Source organism: Emys orbicularis, chromosome 8 (genome assembly GCF_028017835.1).
Source record: "Emys orbicularis isolate rEmyOrb1 chromosome 8, rEmyOrb1.hap1, whole genome shotgun sequence".
NCBI lineage: Eukaryota > Metazoa > Chordata > Testudines > Emydidae > Emys > Emys orbicularis.
In genome coordinates, this window is record NC_088690.1 from 97534150 (window position 1) to 97551684 (window position 17535).

Below are 17535 nucleotides of genomic sequence, written 5' to 3' on the forward strand. Positions count from 1 at the left end.
TGGTCAATATAAGTCTTGACCAATACTAATACTTCAGCTACACGATTGCCAGGGTGATTGTTTCACTTTATGTCCATGAAAATTCAGGTGGCCTGATAATTTAACTCGACCTGCTGAAGTGTTATACACTTCTGAGGATGGCACATATTTGGCTCTTTAAAAAAGCTGATCTCCATTTTCTACTGCAACTTTTACCAGGGGAAACCAAACAACAGCAGCTTATCTGTGTGGATAATCAAGTTCTCTACATCCCACAACTGACAGCACATCAACCAGATTTCCTATCTGTAAATACTGCTCAAGCAGAGCTTCTATATACTAGGCCAGCGTTTCTCAAACTGGGGTCTGCGAGGGTACTTCAAGGGGTCCAAGGGCCCCGCTGATCAACTCCTCCTCCTCCCTCCCTCAACTCCTCCCCCTTCCTCCCAGTGCCTCCTGCACGCCGGGGAACAGCTGTTTAGTGGGGTGCAGGAGGCACTGGGAGGGAGGGGGAGGAATGGGGATGGAGTACACCCAGGGGCGGTGGTGGGGAAGAAGAAGGGCAGGGGCGGAGCAGGGGCGGGAAGAGGTGTGACCTTGGGGGAAGGGGTGGAGTGGGAGAGGGACCTGGGGCTGAGTTGGAGGGTCCGTGAAAAATTTTAAATCAAAATGGGGGTCCTGGGGTTGCTAAAGTTTGAGAACCACTGTACTAGGCCAGTGTTTTTCAAACCGTGGGTCGCGGCATGTCAGGCACTGGGTCGCTCTGGTCAGCACCGCCAACTGGGACGTTAGAAGTCCCATTGGCGGCGCTGCCCAACTAAGGCAAGCTAGTGCCTACCTTTTCCGACACTGCGGTGTGCCCCGCAAGCGGCCAGCAGCAGGTCCAGCTTCTAGGCAGGGGGACCACGGGGCTCGCGCGCTTCCCCCACCCTGAGCACCAGCTCTGCACTCCTATTGGCTGGTTGTCAGCCAATGGGAATGGGGAGGAGGGGGTTGGTGCCTCCAGGCAAGAGTCGCGCGCCTCCGCCTAGGAGCCAGACCTGCTGCTGGCTGCTTCCGGGGCGCAGCCCGGTCTGCGGTGCACCCCGGCTGCGCCATTGACTGGGAGCTGCCAGCGGTTAGGCCATGCCCTAATCCCCTGCCCTGAGCCCCCCCAAATCTGGAACCCCTTCCTGCACCCCAAACCTCATCCCTGGCCCCACCCCAGAGCCTGCACCCTCATCCCAGAGCCCTGACCCCCTCCCATACCCCAACCCCCTGCCCTAGCCCTGAGCCCCTCCAAACCCAAAGCTCCTCCTGTACCCCATACAACTCATCCCTAGCCCAGAGCCCTGAACCCTCCCACACCTTAACCCCCTCTCCCAGCCCTGAGCCCCCTCCCAACGCAGAGCCCCTCCTGCACCCCAAACCCCTCATCCCCAGCCCCAGCCCTGACCCCTTCCCGCACCCCAACCCCAACCCCTGCCCCAGCCCAGAGCCCCCTCCCGCACCTTGAACCCCTCATTCCCAGCCCCACCCCGCAGCCCTCACCCCCGCACCGCAACCCTCTGCCCCAGCCCTGAGCCCCTCGACACCCCAAACCCCTCATCCCCAGCTCCGTTGGGTCGCGGGCATCAACAATTTTCTTCAACTGGGTCCCCAGAAAAAAAAGTTTGAAAACCACTGTACTAGGCTGCATACTGTGTAAAGGAACAGGAAGCGGTTATTACTCACTTTGCAAAAATTATTTTCATATTCAGGGCCAGTGATGAAGACCCTGATAAACGAAAAGCTGCCTGTGAGCGTAAGTTGCTGGACACGCTGCAAGACAGAACGGGTATTCCTACTTGAATGCTCCTTTTCAAGATCTACATATCTAACTTGCACATTCATTCACACAGTTTTGCTTTATGTATCAGCTGAAGGAGTGCCAAGCCACAATTGCTCTCACAGTAGCTTGATCCATTTCACATAGCACTCTTGCTCCCTAAGAGTGACCAACAACCAATGGCTGCTCTGCGTATCTGACACAGATCCCTTTCTCCTTGTGAATAACTCATCCGGTACAGGGGGTGGACCCCCAAGTACTGGGGGTGGACCACCTAAGATTCAGACACATTTGCTTTTCAGTCTAGGGGCAGGTCTTCACTACGGGGGGGGTCGATTTAAGATACGCAAATTCAGCTACGCTGAATTCGACGTATCGGAGCCGACTTACCCCGCTGTGAGGACGGCAGCAAAATCGACCTCTGCGGCTCCCCGTCGACGGCGCTTACTCCTACCTCCGCTGGTGGAGTAGGCGCGTCGATTCGGGGATCGATTGTTGCGTCCCGACGAGACGCGATAATTCGATCCCCGAGAGATCGATTTCTACCCGCCGATTCAGGCGGGTAGTGTAGACCTAGCCTAGGTTTCTTAAAGCCTCCCACTCAATTCAATGAGAAAAAATTATTACAACACTGGTATAACTTGTCATACCAAAAAGGAAGACTGACACTTCAAGTAGGATCCACCAAAGCACCCACTTTCTTGTATTTTAGGTCACCTGACCCAGGAGACAAGAGATGTGTTACAAGATGCTAGTCCCCAACTCTGCTCCATTAGGGATTTTTATCTACTGAAATGGTAGGGCTAATGACTAGCCTTGCCCATACAGTAATTCCTTAATCAGAATAAATGTTTAACTTTCTTTCTTTTGCTCTTGTATTTAGATCTCTCATCAATACAACACTCTGCATGAGAGTTGCACTAAAAAAAACCCAAACAAATAAAAAAGAAAAAAAAAACGTTATTTACTAATTGCATTGTGTGTTATTGTTTCTCACAGAGAGTTGAAAATTAACTTCCAACAAAAAACAAACAAAACAAAACAGAAAAACCAGTCACATGCTTTAAAGCAAATATGTATGTAACTTCTAACTAAATAAGGCTCAATCGAGACTGTGTGGTTTTAATTTTGCTGGAACCCATTATAAACCAATTTAATTAAACCTATAAGCGCAGCATCTCATCCATGATAATCGTACATAATTTTGCCTTGCAGTTAAAAAAATTTAATTGATCCTAATGTTCGCACAATGGGTGATATCAGATAATCACTGAGTCTTGTGCTCATAAATTCAGTGATGCAATTTTGCAGACCTGGAGATCACTTTGCACAAAAGAGGCTACACATTCTCAGATGCTATATCAACGTTATCATTGTTTCCTTTCCATCTAATCTACCCTTTGCGGATTGCTAAATACTTATTTACAGAGTGACGTGTATCTGGTTTTGTAGCCTACCCTCCATTCACTGAGATCACTTCTCTCGTACAAGGTTCAGAAAATACCCTCCCCAATAGTCTTTCTGCTATTTTATAAGCGTCTTTTATTAAACCTAAAGTTTTTATAACACCGTTCTCCCCCCAACCCCTCGTATTTTCCTTGGTGTACCAACTCCAAAAATTAAAAAACTGTTGCTGGCCCTGCAAAACCCCACATTTTAGCAGATCAAGACAGTCATTTCATAGACAATTTGCAGCCCTGGGTAACAGCAGGATAATAGCATGTTGAGCTGCTGTTAATGATCACAGCTCGATCATGTGGTTCTGTGTGTTTAATTTACTCAGCACAGCGGGAGCAAGACGACAACCTCACCTGGTGCTTCTGTTAAGTGCTGGTGTTTTTTCTGCTCTGTGTTTTGTGCAAATCCACCAACATATCAATGTCGTCAACTGGCCACTGGACGTCATTTTACCAACCTCCCGGTGAACGTAGCAATAATTATACTTTCTCAAACTGCCCTTTCCAGGACCAAAAATGAACAGTTGGGCCAGTCCTCCGAATATACCAATTTAATGTAGACGGGATGTCCAGGGAAAAAGCAGATTACCACTCGAGGACCCTCAAAGACCATCACATTGACATTATGGCCCTCCAAGAAACACATGTGAAAGAAGAAGATAAAGCTGCCAGACATAAAATCTATGGCTATACTAAAATCGCTGCTGTCAACTATCCAAAACATGGGCTAGCAGCATACACGAGAAATGGATTAGAGGATGTGGAAGTTTTGGAAGAATCATCGACCAGTGGACGAGAGATCAACATGGTTAGAATTAGGAACATCATTATAGTAAACAATACAAGCCTCCTAACATCATGTGGCCTGATCCCATCTTATCTTCCCTTCCATTGGGGATACCGCTCAAATGACACAGACAGGGAGCAGATCACAGAATGGGCCTCCCTTGAAACCTCCACCTGCTCTATGATCTGAAGCAATCTGGATCTTTTTGGTCTGTTAGGTGGACAACGGATCACAACCCTGACCTGTGTTTTGTGACCCATAATAGTGCAGGTCTCCCACTGGCCACAATAAAAACCATCCTGAGCCACTTCCCTCGTAATCAACATCGCCCAATCATCCTCCAGAATGGCCTGGAAGTGCCTCTTCTGCAGTCTGTGCCAAAGCCACATTGGAATTTCCGCAAGGTTGATTAACCTGCCTACACTTCAGAAACAGAATCTCTGATCCCATAGCTCAAACCCGATACCTACGGTTGTTTTACAAACATCATAACATCGACCACTAAGAAGTACATCCCGCGTGGTCACCACAAGGCTTTCACCCCCTGCTGGACAAAAGAATACGAGTCTCTCCTGAGGGAATATGAAAAGAGCGGCAACCCAGATAAAGCCACTGCGCTGCTTGAGTCCTTGAATTCGGTGCGCCTAGAAAGGTGGAAAGAGACCGTTGAAAGCCTTGATTTCATTCATTCGAGTCGTAAGGCATGGGTTCTTTTGCGGCAACTTGGAGGATCCCAGCCAGTAACACAACACTCAGCAAAAGGGACAGCAAATGTTGTTACTCCTCATCTTCTTTCTAAGAGCAAGATGCCTACAGCCAAGATTACACGCCAGGAGATCCAGTGGGAACTCTGCAGAAACCTTCAACAATGCCCGGAGGAATCCCCACTCTCTTCCCCATATTCTGTTGAGGAGATCAACGTTGCGCTGTTGGAAACCAAAAGCCAGAAAGTTGCAGGGGTTGATGGCATCCCTCCAGAGTTTTTCAAGAATCTGGGGAGACGGGAACAGGAATGGCTGGCGGCGCTTTTTACTGCCATGCATAGAACCGGAGAAGTGCCAACAAGCTGGCGACAGACAACAGTGGTTGCTCTACTGAAGCCTGGGAAACTCCCAGAGGACGCAGCCTCTGAAGACCTCTATTCTGAAGACTGGAGAAGACAAGGAGGAGAGCTTTGCTAAGGCTGCTCTTTCAAATTCAAAGTGTATTGGGCCTATTGAGATAAAATGGATGACAGAGGGGGAAACCATCTGGCACAGTAGCACGGATATTGAAATCCACTATCTATGTCCCCTTTGAGCATCATGTAGCACTGAAGGTAGAAGTAGTTGCTTACAATGGACAAGAGAAGAATCAATAAATAGCTAAATTTAAGAAAGTGCTGATGTCTGTTTCGGGTCTCCTCTTCAGGCCATGAAGAAACAAAGGATTAGAAGGTAAATAAATAATTTACTCCATGTTTGACTTTGACATTTTTGAAATTGCTACAGATCTCTTTAACAGAAAATGTGGAGACAACCCTGCTGCTGGGACTCAAACAGGGGACTCCATTTCCCAAAGCTGAGATTTATCCTTATGTAAAAGTGTTTAAGCGTAGCACTCACTCAAAATCCATTCTCCACGGAGTAAACCTGTGTTTTATTACTCACACATAAAGGCTTCAATTAACATACAGAGAAGCAGTTTAACAGCTAGAGCAAGGGACTAGCTGCCAGGATTTGCAAATTATAATCATAGCTCTGCCGCTGTCTCTCTTTGGGTATATCTACACTGCAATTGGGAGGTTTGATTGCGGCAGCATGTTAGACATACCCAAGCTAGCTTTAATCTAGTATTAACTGTGAATCTACAGCAGCAGGCAGAATGTTACAGATCAAACATCTTTGATTCAGCTCAGAGAGGGAATGTAGTGACGGGGCCAAGGGCTGTTGAGAGAGTTCCCACTGCAAGGGATGATGGTCATACTCAGTGACTGAGTGTGACTTTTTTTTTAATACACCATTTTATTCAGGGTCTAGCTTAGATATAAGGGGTTATGAACATCCATCATCTGCAACATCTACAACTTCAGTCATCTACTGGTACCACCAGCTGTGCTGCAACTAAACATACGTCAGACAGTAAATTACCTATATTAAAAAAAAGAAGACTTCATCATCCAGTAAAAACATGGATGAGTTCGTAATCAGGACCAACAAATGCCAGCAAGACTCCATAGATTACAAGATTGCTCGGTTCATCATTTATGCAACAAATTCTCCTTTTCATCTTGTTCAGAACAAATAGTTCATTACGTGGTTCAATCATTACAACCAGGCTACACTCCAAGCAGCAGAGCTACACTGCTGGAAGGTTGCTGGATACAGTGTATGAGAAGGAAACTGAACAGTCTGCAACAAACATTGGTGTGAAATTTGTTAATGTGAGTCTTGATGAGTGGACCAATGTACACAATGATCCAGGAATGTGTGTTTGTGTGACAACAGAAAATGGGGTTGTCTATCTGACAGAAACAACTGATCCATCAGGAAATGCCCATATTGCAGGATACTTAAAAGAAGGCGCAGTAAAAGCTATAACAAACTGTGAACAAAAATTCAAGTATGTAGCTTTGTCACAGTGCTGCAAATGTAGCAAAGATCAGAAGATATCTAAAAGAAGATAATGAAGAGAACCTGAAACATCACATATGTGTGCAGTGCTCATTTGATGCATCTTTCAGACAAAGATTTAAGTACAACTTCCGAAATAAAGGAAAATGTTGCTGAAATTGCAAAATACTTCCGTTAACAACCACTTTGCTTCATCTTTACCAAAGAGAACAGGAGGAGCCAAACTAATTGTCCCCTCAGATGCAAGATGGAATTCAGAGACTGATTGTTTTGAGCTCTTTATTAAGAAATGGCCTATTCTGATAACAATCGGTGAAGAAAATTGTGATAAACCAAATGGAATTATCACAACCAAAGCAGTCAACATCGGATTAAAGAGAAATATAGAAGATGTGCTGAATATACTGGAAATTATTTCCATAGCCTTGGACAAACTGCAGAAAGATTGCTGCTATACTGTTGATGCTGCTGAAATTTGGGAAGATCTTCAAGAGACATTGAAGAAAAATATCCAACAACGAAGTTAAACTGCAGGCAGTAAAGAAGCTCCACCTCATTTTCATGTTTATATACTCAACCCAAAGTGGTAACATAGATGCCTAACTGCCAAAGAATATGCTGCTGCTATGACACAGGCATCTAATAATCACTCATCCATCATGCCAACCATAACAAATGGCAAGGCTGGAGGTGAACCATTCAAACAGTGCATATTTGCTGATGATGTTTTTTAAAGAAAGTCAAACCACTCAGCTGGTGCAAATCACTAGCTAAGCACCTGAAACCAGAGTTTGTTGAAGTGCTAAACCAGCTTTTTGACAGCCTCTTCTGCAGGCACAGAAAGAATATTTTCTTCATTTGGACTAATTCAGTCAAAGCTGAGAAATCAGTTCGGAGCTGAAAAAAAGCAGGAAAACTTGTCTTTCTCTTCCAGACTATGAATAAAAATGAAAGGGGGAGGGAGGATGAGATCTACTAGCTTTAAAAGTTTGAAGGACAGCCTAAGTAACTTAGGAGACTGTCTCATTTTCAAGAGACTTAGATGAGTAGGAACTTAAGCTCTCGTCACTTTTTACTTAGGTATATTTGAAATTTTTTCCAAGGCTGACCTGAAAGAATCAGTTTAATTTACTACCTACAGTTAAACCCTCATTTTAATACATAATTTAGTTGTAAATATGCAGCTTATTTTAATAAAAGAAGTTTATGTATCCAAAACATTTAAGGTTGTCTAGTTTAATAAAAATAAATATAATATGCTGTTCTGTGGATTTTATTAAATCCCAGTTACCATCCTAACGCAGTTTGACACAAATCATGAGCAAAAAGTTAATAATCTAGTAAATAAGCAATATAGCATTTACCATTTCCTAACATATAATGTATAATTAATAAGAATCTGAAAATATTAAGATATATCCTGTCTTAAATAAATGTAAATATTACAGTATACCCGCCTAGGTAGCAAAAAAAGGTGTACCAAATCTATGTAGTGTAGTTGCAGTAATGTCACTCCCAGGATATTGCAGAGACAAGGTGGGTGAGGTAATATCTTTTATTGGACCCGCTGTCTCTCTCACCAACAGAAGTTGGTCCAATAAAAGATATCACCTCACCCACCTTGTCTCTGTAAAGATTCTAGTTCAGTGGTTCTCAACCTATTTACCATTGTGGGCTGCATATGCAGCTCTCTATGTGTTATGTGGGCCATATCCACACAATATATATACTACCTGTATGGCCATGAGGATGTCACATGGGCTGTTGATATGTGCTGACTGGGCTACAAGCAGCCAGCGGGCCACAGGTTGAGAACCACTGTAGTTGTAAATCAATATGTTTTAATGGTTATATCAACCAATGAAAATTCACCTTTCTTTAGAAAATAGCAGAAGTACAAATGGAAAAGTGGACTAAAATTGATGATTTAAATCAGTGGTGCCCAACCTTATTACACAGGAGGGCTGCATAAACCTCAGCACAACCTTGTGTGGGCCAAATAGATGTTACATATTTTAATAAGGTTTAAAGTCACCTGTATTGATTTATATTGTAAGTTCAGCTTGTTTTGTATGTATTGGGGTAGGTTGTTTCTGTGTACAGTATTGTTTATTTACACACGTGTGTAAACTAAAATGATGTAAACGTGACGACAAAATGCTAATAGATTGACCATTAGTATACTGTGTTTAAGCAGGCCGAGGGCCTTATGAAATGCTCTGGTGGGCTGTATACGGCCCAAGTCTGTAGGTTGGGCACCCCTGATTTAAATTGAGGCTTTTCACTTGGTGATTTAAATCACTCCACATGTGAGTCCCCAGTGTAAATCAATGTAAAGCAACTGCAGTAAACATGCAATGTACTTGTATAGTGCTAGTCACCTACGTATCTCTCTTGGGAAGGCTTTTATAAGCTCTCATCAATTATTATTAAGAAATATACTGTAAGGTGACAACTTTAAAGACGCAAACAACATGACAAGGAAACTAAGTTTTAAAAAGTTTCTCCCCCAGTACTACTATTTTCCTCCCCTAGAGGATAATTCACAGTGAATCCATGCTAAATGGTGACACTGACCCATAGTCATGTAGTATGCAACTTCCTTGCATTAGTGGCACAAATGCGATTCATTTTTCAAAGAGTGTCAGTTCGAGGCTTAACACTTCGAAATCCTCCCAAACAAGCATTTCCATTGACAGCTTTAGAGATCAGTTGTCACTAATTACATTGGGAAAGATCAATAGTACTAATGAAATGCAAACCTGCCAGACAACCCTTCCCCCCCCCCCCAAAAAAAAAAACCCCCAACACTGCACATTATGATTCTAAAGCCTACAAATGGAAATAGTTTGACAGCTGAAAGATGTGCTGCATGAGGCTTCAAATTGTTACTGAACATTTAGGGCCCAGTGGAGTTATCCAGCCTATTAAACCTGGGTTTAAAAAGCACAGCAAATAAATTATCCGCCTATTGGGCTCGGCTTCATGATCTGCCAACGTTTTGTGCAAAGAGACAGTTAGGACTATTCTTAGATATTGCCTTCCCTTTCCTCTTTCTCACCCACTTGAGGAACTGACCCCTTCATATAGCTTTCAATGTGGTTACCAGTTACCATCACATCCTAAAACTGTGCAGGAGAGGGAGCGGAGGAGGTGACACAGCAACAGTAAGAAAATGCCTTCTCAGTCCTCCTTCCCCCCAAAAGAGTAAAAGAGCAGCAGCAAGAGAAAGCAAGGCTGAGCTCTTCAGTGGTTGAGATTGTCAGAAGGGAGAGAGATGCAGGTTTCCACCCAAGAAAGGCAATGGCTGGGGAGCTGGACACCTGAGAACGGGTGCCTTTGCGGGACCACTGAGGGGAAATACAAGAATTCTGACTGAGATAATGAGGGATTTTTCTTTTTGTTGGGGGAAAGGCAAAAGAATGGACAGGAAAGTCCATTAGCCATTAAATACTATGGTGATGGGTGCTCCACAAATACGGAGGATAGTCTGTAAATGTTGTCCTCTCACTGTGAATTGGACCAGGCTGATCTATGAGCAACACCATCCTTTTTGCCACATGACAGACGGCAAGCATCAGCAGAATTAGTTGCTGCTGGATGGACATAACTGACGCACTTCTCAGACAGGCGTGTTGTTGCCACAAATTGTTTTTAAATAGGTGATGGGAATCTGCTAATTTCACCATCCCTGAATATTAGGAGACAAAAGGAAGCCTAACAGACAACCAGAGATTAGAACTCTAGTCTAGAAGGATGCAATCAGTCATCTGAAATCTGTCGTCGATTCCTTAAAGAGTGCCAGCCGATGGAGCATTCAGCTCACATAGTGAGAGACTTTATTCAGACAGAATCAGTCAATTTCATTAAGGGATTCATGGGAGGGTTTAATAAATTGTGACCAAGAAAGGGCAGAAAAAAAGGCTTCATAACATCACCCCCGCTGCTTGTGACGCAGACGTCAAAGCTCTTCCCTGCAAGGGGGCAGGGAATGGCTCTAAATATGACACCATTTTTGACTTATTAGTAATATTAAAAAAAATTAGAGGCGACTGTGTGAAATACAATAAGATTTGCTGGGCTTGTTCTGCTAGGTACTGCTGAACCTTGCACTGTGTGCCAGTGGCGGATGCTACTGAGCGATACAGAGGCCTGTAGGATTATTTACCTGGTATTCACACTGGTCGCTCCTCAGGTCAGGCGATTTCATAATTAAGCAATTATTTCTATTCAGTTCCAAGTAAAAAGGAAAGGAAAGGAAAATAAAATAGCTCCCCTGAGCTGATAAATGCAAAGGTGTTTACATGCCACGTGACAGCATTTTCTCTGAGAATAATCAGAGTTGCACTGCTTTCCCCGTTCCCTTCTCACCACATTGTTTCCACACTTAATGGAACATCACTAACAATCTCCCTTGGCTTCCTGCATCTGTTTAGAGAGATAGGTGAAGGTCCTCTGTCTTAGTAAGATGTTGTGAATGGCTGGTGTGTCAGATGCGTGCGTGTACTTCTGCTAGAGCTTTGGAGAAAGAATAAACTGTGACGTCTTTCTAAACAGAGTCTCGTCATACTAAATTAGCATGTAGCAGCGTCTGCCTAGAAACATCCGTGGTGATAGAGCAATCTGTTTAATTTAAACTAAACAGGTTGAATACTCAATGGTAAATCTACGTTCTGAGCCTGCTATTGGTGGTGGCCCTCTCACTAAGCAGTACAGACACTTATCTGAAAGACACAGATTTTGTGCGCAGAACACTGAATTGGGAGCTAGGAATTTCTTCAATGAGAGTTGAAGGTACTGAGCCTCTCACATGATGGGACACCAATATCATGCATTTTGGCTTATTAGAATGTAGGAACTTTCTTTTTCGGACAGTCAACTGATACTTAATGGAATGGTGATATTCTGACTAGCCCACTAGTTTAGCCATTTAGTCTGAAGACACCCCATTTCCAGTGATTTCCTTTAATTACCCATATAATCCTACTAAGAGCTCTATGCTTTGTTTTCAAAGTACATTACAAGCAATCTGGCCAAGGTCAAAGCATGCTAAAATGGCATATGCCACAGACCAAAGCTTGGGGGAGAGCACAGGAAAGTTTGGTCTCTTTTCTTCATTCCATTAGTCCAGCAAACTAAGCAGCACTTCCCAAACCAAAACCAACCAACCAAAAAAAAAAACAAAAAAAAAAAAACCCAGAGAATCACTTGTTAAATGCTTTTGAAAATTTACTTGTTTTAGAACTGCTGTTGGCAGTTTTAAGCCTCCTTTATGTGACAGCCATTTCACAGTCTTTTGATGTATTTATCCACAGAACATCCCTGTGAAGTAGGGAAGAGCTATTATTCCCATTTTACAGGTAAGGAACTGAGAGCCACAGAGAGGCAAAGTGACTTGCCTATGTCACACAGGAAGTCTGAGCAGAGCAGGGAATTGAACACAAGGGCTCCCAACTCCCAGACTAATGTCCTAATCACTTGACCTCTCAAAACTAGCAAAATTCTTTGCCCAGCTTAAAAGATAACACAAGGAGACTTTTAAAAAGGGACTATGAAATGGGCTCAAGCCAAGATAACCAGAAAAATAAGTTACTAGAATTGGGCTCAAGCCAAGATAACCAGAAAAATAAGTTACTAGAATTGTTGATTATGTGATTTCAGCCCAACTAAAGCTCAATTTGGAGATACTATTCCATTTCCTATGTTTCCTCCCTGCTGTTATTTCTACCCCCAAAAAATCATAGTCCCATTTGGTATGTCTACACAGCAAAACATAAATAAATAAATAAATCCACAGCTGGCCTGTCCCAGCTGACTTGGGACCGTGGAGCTGTTTCATTGGCTGTGTAGACTTCCGGGCTCGGGCAGGAGACCGTGCTCTAGGACCCTGCGGGGTGGGAGAGGCCCAGAGCTTGGGCTCCAGCCCAAGCCTAGACGTCCACACAGCAATGAACCAGCCCCGCAGTCTGAGCCCTGTGAGCCCAAGTTGGCTGGCACAGGCCAGCTGTGGGTTTTTTCTTTGCTGTGTAGACATATCCATTGACAACCAAGGTAGTTTTACCACTGACTTCAATGTGGCCAGGATTTCACCCTAGTATTTAACTGAAAGTACGATTCCCTCATGGGAAATTTCAGTTTGAAATAATATGCTTCAGCATCTAAAAAGGGAACAGAATCCCAGTGTTATTATTTATTTTTTGTATTACTGAGGCTCATAGGAGCCCTAGTCATGAACCAGGGTCCCATTGTGCTAGGTGCTGTACAAACACACTCCTTCTGGATACAAGGTACCAAGGGCAGCTATGAGCCGGATTAGTTCTGGATAATTGCAATTTTCCTTTCGCTGAGAGACGTGATCTTCTCTCTTGCAATGCTGTGTACTGATCATCTAGAGAAGGTGGTTTATTGAAGAATTTGTGTTGGGGTTGTCATGGAGACAAATTCTTTATTATAAACTTATTTAAATTCAGAAGTAAGGGGAAAACATTACCTTTTCATGGTTTTCTATTAAAATCTCAACCACAATATTCTGAAACTTGATGTCCATAATCGCTGCAACAGTTTCTTCTTGTGGTCGAAGCAGCGTTGGTCCAAATACCACACCCAGATTAGCAACAGTCATTAGATTCTGTTTGTGATTATTAGCAACGCTGTAAGGAAGGGGAAAGAGTAGGTAAGAGAAACGTCAGAATAATCCCTCCTTCATCTTTGGCACAAATTTTACAATTGTTTACATTCCTGAAACTCCGGATGAGCTCCTTCCAAGCTCAGCCATGTGGAAAAGTACAGACTTAAGTGGAGCGTTACCAGTGTAACTTCAGCCTCCGTAAATTGACTGATGCTAGGAAAACCCAAATAGTTTAACCCTTTTCTGGATACTAAATCCTAAATGGCTGAATGTTCCAATCCACAGCCTACTCCCAGAAAAACAGTTTGAATCAGAAATGTTTCAAATCCTCCTAAAAACAAGTAGTTGGACCTTTGACATGCGCTATTCTCAACTAAATGAGCAGCCTTCGATGTCCACATTTCAAGTCCTTCTGCCCTATTTTGCCTCCACTCAAGGTCAACGCTATTCCAATCCAATCAAAACAATCTGAAAAGTAAAGATTTTGCTGGTGTCACCAGAGAGAGGGGGGGATAATGTACACATAGATACATAACAAATGCATGCATACACAGTATTCTCCACCAAATTGGAGAACCTGCTTAAATAGGGATATTCTCTGGGATTCAAATTAAGACCAATATTTGTTAATGATTGTTGCTTATGAGAGACATCTCTGGTAATTTATTGGTACCCAAACTTTGTTTCCTTCCCTCTCATGCTGGTTTGAGCTCTCCTCTCGTGTCAGCTTTCAGAGCACCACTGCTTTCTCCTGTACAACTTGCTCCTTCCTCCTAGTACACCTGCTAGGACTCCACACATCTGGGTGTCTCACAACTGTCCTTGCTGCCAGCCCCACATGCTGTGGGCAGCGTTTCCATCAAACTCCAGGGGCCTGTCCAATAACACGATGGGCTCGGCAGCTTCGTGGAGAGCAGCACTACCACTCATAGGTGCTGGAACTAGGGGTTCTGGGGGTGCTGCAGCACCCCCTGCCTTGCAGTGGTTCCCATCATATACAGGGTTTACAGCTTGGTTCAATGGCTCTCAGCACCCCACTATACAAATTGTTCCAACATCCCTGCTACCACTTTAACAGTAACGTGTTAATTAGAAATTTCTCTGAATAGAGAATAAAAGACCGTTCCTTTTATAGTGATTAGGATGTATTATTTATGAAGCACCATTAGTCCAATTACCTAAATCTATACCTAGACAGAATATATAGATCCAAGTATATTTATGATATAAAGTTACCTATACAGTACACACACATAAATAAACAAAATGCCAAATTAAAAAAAAAAAACAAAATAGAAAGCCACTCGGCTACGGCAATGCAACCTAGAAACAGTTCAGGGGTCAAGATTACCTGAAATGGCTAGTGATTCTAGATCCCTCCCTTTTTAAGTGTCCAATTTGTGACAGCATAGAGGGGTCTGATTTTTACTGAATGTTCATCATTTTAGGGGGGGGGAAATCAGGCCCTCTTAAGGTGTCTCCAGTTTCACACCCCAAAACTGAAGCACCCCAAATCACCAGCCATTTTTGAAAACTTTGGCCCATTGTTCTTACAGCCATAACCACCCTATATTGTTACTGTCTCTATTAAATTGTATATTTAATTGCATAAGCTGTGATCTAAAGCAGTTCTGTACATGCAGACAACATGGAAGTACACTCATACACACACACACTTGAGCCTGAGTAATAACAACTGTAACCAGGAATGTGCGCTCTGGAAAAGTATGGATAATAGCATCACCATGATTACCCTAACTCCATAAAACATTCATTGGGAGCTCAAACTCACATTTGGAGGCAACCAGTCCATAAAGCTACCAATTGTCTGACTGCTGGCATTGTCGGCATAAGAATGTAAAAACATATTTATATCTAACAAAAGAAGATTGTTAGCTAAAGTTGCACAGTGATGATTCAGAAAGTGCCAGACGGAATACAAAAAGGCTATTAATTACCTTAGAATCTCTAATTATAGGTAAACTGTCAGCTAGGCGCTTTATACACACAGCTGGCATTTGCTGTTATCGGACACATTTTTCTACAGGGCTATGATTGCTTTTACCTACATTCTTTGTTAAGGCTAGATCAAAATGATTCCACCTGATATTTCCCACAAATTCTGACGCTGTTGAATCATGTGTTTGAATTGCTCAGATTAGGTTTTGTATGTGAAAATTCTACTACCCTATTACCCCACTTCTTAATGATTCTTTATGGCCTGTTCTATCACCCTCTCGAGAGCTTCCTAATTTGAAGACTTCAGTCAGGGGTATCCTGAGTTTTAAACTAAGCTTTAAGTAACTATCCTTCCCTTTTTCTCCTGCTCTCTCATCTCTGGAAGAAGCCACAAGTCGTCAGGATGGCTAGCACTAAGCAACTCTAGATTGCACAACAAGAGCTGTGAATTAGAGTGTGACCAACTCTATTCTTCAAGTAGACAGGAAGTGTCATCCCAGATGTGTGTTCATTTTCTACCTTTCCAGGACACCCAGGCAGAAGAGAGGCCTCTGACAACACTCTACACTCGAGTTAGGTGCCTTTGAAAATGTTACCCTAAGTGACTTAGGAGCCAAATCCTATTAAAAAGTCACTTAGGTGCCTTTGAAAATATTACCCTTGACGTCCCTCGGTATCAGGATGCAATGAGTATTTTAATCGCAGTTCTGTGTGTCTGAGAAATTGCCTCTATGAGTATAAATACTATAGTGCTGTGAGTTACCAAGGCTTTTGGACTGAACCCTGGAAAAGGTCAGGTTACTGAGATAATAAACTGCAATGTAATATATGGTGTCCCTTACCAACTAGCACCGACTGTCGAAAAGGGCATGCACATGCTACTGATTCAGCCACTAGGAGGCACTCTATCCAACACAAGGGGTTTATTAACCAAAGCCAACTAAAGGAGATTGACCTACCCAAGAGAATAATGGTTCATAAATAAAGTGGGTCTGTTTCAGGTTGTAATGTGAACAAAATCAAAACAAAAAGTTTCTACCCACAAAAAAGGAAGACAACACTACCTCAGAACTCAAAAGCAGAGAAATAAGAGATAAAAGATTATTACAGTTTGAACACAGCAATGCTCAATTTGATACGCAGATCATTTGCACACTCTCTCTCCCCCTATTCCCTTTCCTCTTTTCCAGTTTCAGGGAGATCTCCTTCCAACCGCCCCCCCAAATAAATTACTTCCTATATTTAAAAGGTACATTGGAACCAGGAAAGTGCCATGAAATCCCAGTACACTCACTTCATATCTCCTTTCCATTTCAGCCACAAGGCAAGAGTAAGACAGAATCATGTACTTTGCAATACAGACACTGGTATTCACAAGTGTGTAAACCTAGAAGGAGAATCAGCCAACATTCTCTGTGCCCTTTAGAAGTCAATACGGTGTACAGCAAGGAGAACAAGGCAGTATTTATGGAATGAGATGCAGAAAGGAGACAAAGATTAAGTTCTTCTCGGAAATTCTTCACATGCCTCACTGGGCAATATGGATGGCTAAAGCAATCAGAATTCACACTCACCTCTTCACTACAGGACTCCTGCCACTCGCCCCCTTGACACCAACGCACCACTGACAGAGACATGAGTTTCCTACAGACCTCATTCTCTCACACGGGGTTGTCGTGGATACTAGTCTCTCTCCCTATTGCCATTTCCTCTACCACAAGTGGAGCATGATTTATTCCTCTATCTTCCCTCTCCCACCGGTGCCTTTAACACCACTGTCTCCCCTCTCACAGACTGAATGGTATTCTCTCCCCTCTTTCGCTATCTCCTCGCACACATGGAGCACAGTTCATATCACTAGCTTGCCTCATTGCTATTCTTTCTTGCTCAAACAAATGGGGAAGGGGAGGTTTGAACTGTGCATACAAACACCATGTTCCTCCAGTTCAGCAAAGTCTCTGACTGCACGCTGCATCTCACACACTGTGTTAAGCAGTTTCACAGCACATGCTTGAATACACACAATCATCATGATTGTCAAAGTATTTCCAAGATTTTTAAAAGGAATTAAGTCACATTCTATTTTTACCCAGTCCCTTATCAAGCGTTTCATGAATGCTAACCCTAACCATAACTGAATTTTAAAAAAATAGGCAAGTTCATGGAAGATAGGTTCCATCAATAACTATTGCCACAATGGTCAGGGAGGCAACCCCATACTCTGTGTCCCTAGGCCTCTGACTGCCAGATGCTGGCACGGGATGACACAGGATGGATCACTTGATGATTGCCCTGTTCTGTTCATT

General features: G+C 43.2%; 1 protein-coding gene across 2 annotated transcripts in view; it reads right to left on the reverse strand.

Moving 5' to 3' along the window:
• ARHGAP26 (Rho GTPase activating protein 26) overlaps positions 1–17535 on the reverse strand; it is a 316741-nt gene that overhangs the window by 73996 nt on the left and 225210 nt on the right. For both annotated transcript variants that reach the window (XM_065408873.1, XM_065408872.1), the window contains exon 18: positions 13133–13292. In XM_065408873.1, coding sequence (XP_065264945.1) covers positions 13133–13292 — 160 coding nt within the window. The remainder of the gene's footprint in view (positions 1–13132; positions 13293–17535) is intronic.